This window comes from Vanellus vanellus (genome assembly GCF_965231255.1).
Source record: "Vanellus vanellus genome assembly, contig: HAP1_SCAFFOLD_185, whole genome shotgun sequence".
NCBI classification, from domain to species: Eukaryota; Metazoa; Chordata; class Aves; order Charadriiformes; family Charadriidae; genus Vanellus; species Vanellus vanellus.
Window position 1 is genome coordinate 213,249 of NW_028126895.1, and position 2,922 is coordinate 216,170.

General features: G+C 54.5%; 1 protein-coding gene across 1 annotated transcript; it reads right to left on the minus strand.

Annotated features, from left to right (window-relative positions):
- Window positions 1-1,683: 1,683 nt before the first annotated feature.
- On the minus strand, window positions 1,684-2,619 carry LOC309685673 (olfactory receptor 14A16-like; the record flags this gene model as incomplete). Its single annotated transcript, XM_082501402.1, has 1 exon — window positions 1,684-2,619. One exon carries the CDS (start codon window positions 2,617-2,619, stop codon window positions 1,684-1,686), a length of 936 nt encoding a protein of 311 aa, XP_082357528.1.
- Between the last annotated feature and the right edge of the window lie 303 nt (window positions 2,620-2,922).

Consider the following 2,922-nt stretch of genomic DNA (forward strand, 5'->3'; position numbering starts at 1 on the left):
AGGTGGCAGAGTCTGGGATCTTTAAGGTGGCTAGGAGAGCGCACAGTAAGCTCGCTATCCTGGACTTCAGGAGAGCAGACTTTGGCCTCTTCAGGGATCTGCTTGGTGAATTACATTGGGACAAAGCCCTGGAAGGAAGAGGGGCCCATGAATGTTGGCTAATATCCAAGCGCTACCTCTGCCAAGCTCAGGAGCAATACATCCCGGCAAAGAGGAAGTCAGGCAAAGACACCAGGAGGCCTGCGTGGATGACCAAGGAGCTCCTGGTCAATCTCAAAGAGACAAAGGAAGCCTAGAGAAGGTGGAAGCAAGGACAGGTAGCCTGGGAGGTATTTTCTGAGCAGCCAAGTATCAGGTTAGGAAAGCTAAAGCCCAGGTAGAGGTGAATCAGTCCAGGAGCATGAGGGGCAACAAGAAAGCCTTCTATAGGTATGTGGGTGACAAAAGGAAGACTACGGAACACGTGGGCGCACCCAGGAAGGAACCAGGAGACCTGGTCACCCGGGACATGGAGAAGGCTGAGGTAGTCAACGACTTCTTTGCCTCAGTCTTCCCTGGAAAGGGCTCTAACACTGCCGTTGTCCTCTCCCAGGCACTTCCCAGCACTCCCCAGCCCTCCCCAGCTCTGCCCACCTCCCCAGCCCTCTCCCCAGGACAGCCCAGCCCAGCAGCCCAGTCTGGACTTGCCCCACAGCACTGCCCACCGCAGGCTGATGCAGAGCTCTGGGCACTCACCGCACAGCCCCAGATCCTCCCAAGGGCAAAGCAGCTCCTGGGGAGCAGACAAGGAGGTCAGCCTGCCCATCAGCCCCGGGGCTCGTGCTGGTGCTGAGGGAATGAGGAAAAAGAGGCTGGTCACTCTCTGCCTCTCCGGAATTCATATTGTGCCTCATCCTCAGCCCTGACTGAATTTGCCCCCTTCTCTCCCCAGTCAGCCCCACGCCCCAGGACAGCACAGCAGACCTGGCCCTGGGGTTCCCTCAGGCACCTCCTGCGTCTCCCCACTCTCCCCATCCTGTGCCTGATGAGTGCCTGCTGACTCCCTCGGCACTGCAGCGTCCTTGTGCGTGGACACATTGATTCAGTGCTTTATATTAGTGGACTTCAACTTTGAGGGTGTTTCACCTTCGGAGTCTCCATCCGTTCCATCTCAAGGGCAAGTGTCGAGTCCCTAATCCCGCCTCTCTTCCCGCCTGAGATACATTTCCAGAATGTCCAGTATATGCCATCAGTCCTGTCATACATGAAGAAGACTGAGGAGATAATGGGAGCTCATGGACCGTCTCCCCTTCTATTGGGCACCAAGAAGAGCGCCTTTAAATCCAGAGTATTTGGTGAAGTGGAAACCAATTATACCATGAGCTTAGCTCCAGAAACGTTGAAAACACAAGAAGAGACTCCTTAAAATATTGATTCCTTGAACATGTTCTTAGAAGGAACTTTGGAGGAACAGCCCATCTTTCAGGCATTGCACTTGGGAGGTGCCCTTTTATTGAAGAGCTGTTATCTGTCAGGCCACACCTGACACAGTGTTGTGCAAGGGTCAGACACAGTAGGATCAAGCCTCAAAACAAGCAGCGTAAACTCAGAAAATTATCTATAAGTAGGATTATCACAAGAGAAAAAAGCATAATCACAGCCTAAGATAAACCCTGGGCAATGTGCAGAGGAAAGGGTGGCAGGTTATTGTCGGTGAAACAGCGTCCATTGGGCCTGTTTCCACAGGGCAGCCTTGAGCTCCTGGTTCCTCATGCTGTAGATGAGGGGGTTCACTGCTGGAGGCACCACTGAGTACAACACTGCCACCACCAGGTCCAGAGATGGGGAGGAGATGGAGGGGGGCTTCAGGTGGGCAAATGTTCCAGTGCTGAGAAAGAGGGAGACCACGGCCAGGTGAGGGAAACACGTGGAAAAGGCTTTGTGCCGTCCCTGCTCAGAGGGGATCCTCAGCACCGCCCTCAGGATCTGCACATAGGACACCACAATGAAAACAAAACACCCAAAGGCTAAACAGACACTAACCATAAGAAACCCATCTTCCCTGAGGTAGGAGTGTGAGCAGGCGAGCTTGAGGATGTGGGGGATTTCACAGAAGAACTGGTGCAGGGCATTGCCCTGGCAGAGGGGCAGTGAAAATGTATTGGCCGTGTGCAGGAGAGAATTGAGGAACCCACTGCCCCAGGCAGCTGCTGCCATGCGGACACAAGCTCTGCTGCCCAGGAGGGTCCCGTAGTGCAGGGGATGGCAGATGGCAATGTAGCGGTCATAGGCCATGACGGTGAGGAGAAAATACTCTGTTGACATAAAAAAGAGCATGAAAAAGAGCTGGACAGCACAGCCAAAGTAAGAGATATCCTGGGTGTTCCAGAGGGAATTGGCCATGGCTTTGAGGAGAGTGGTGGAGATGGAGCCCAGGTCTATGAGGGAGAGGTTGAGGAGGAAGAAGTACATGGGGGTGTGGAGGCGGTGGTCGCAGGTGATGGCGGTGATGATGAGGCCGTTTCCCAGGAGGGCAGCCAGGTAGATGCCCAGGAAGAGCCCGAAGGTCAAGAGCTGCAGCTCCCGAGTGTCAGAGAATGTCAGGAGGAGGAAGTGGGTGATGGAGCTGCTGTTGGACATTTGCTGCCTCTGGGCAGGGGGACCTGTTCAAGGAGGGAAACAGAGTAAGTCAATGGAGACTTCTGTAAGAAAAATGAAAGCCATTTCCCGTAGGCTCTGTCTCTGTTGCATACATTCCCTTTTCATTTTCCAGGAGACCTTCCTCACGTCCATGGCTGGAGCTCTGGTTGGCGTTGGCTGCCTGTGCCGTGAGGAGCAGGGTGCTGCCCAGTGGCTGCCGAGGGGTCAGCCCTGCTCTGCAGCAGGGAGTTCATAGGGAGGGTGGTGGCAGGAGCCCGTCCTGGTGTTCTGCTTTGGCTGAGG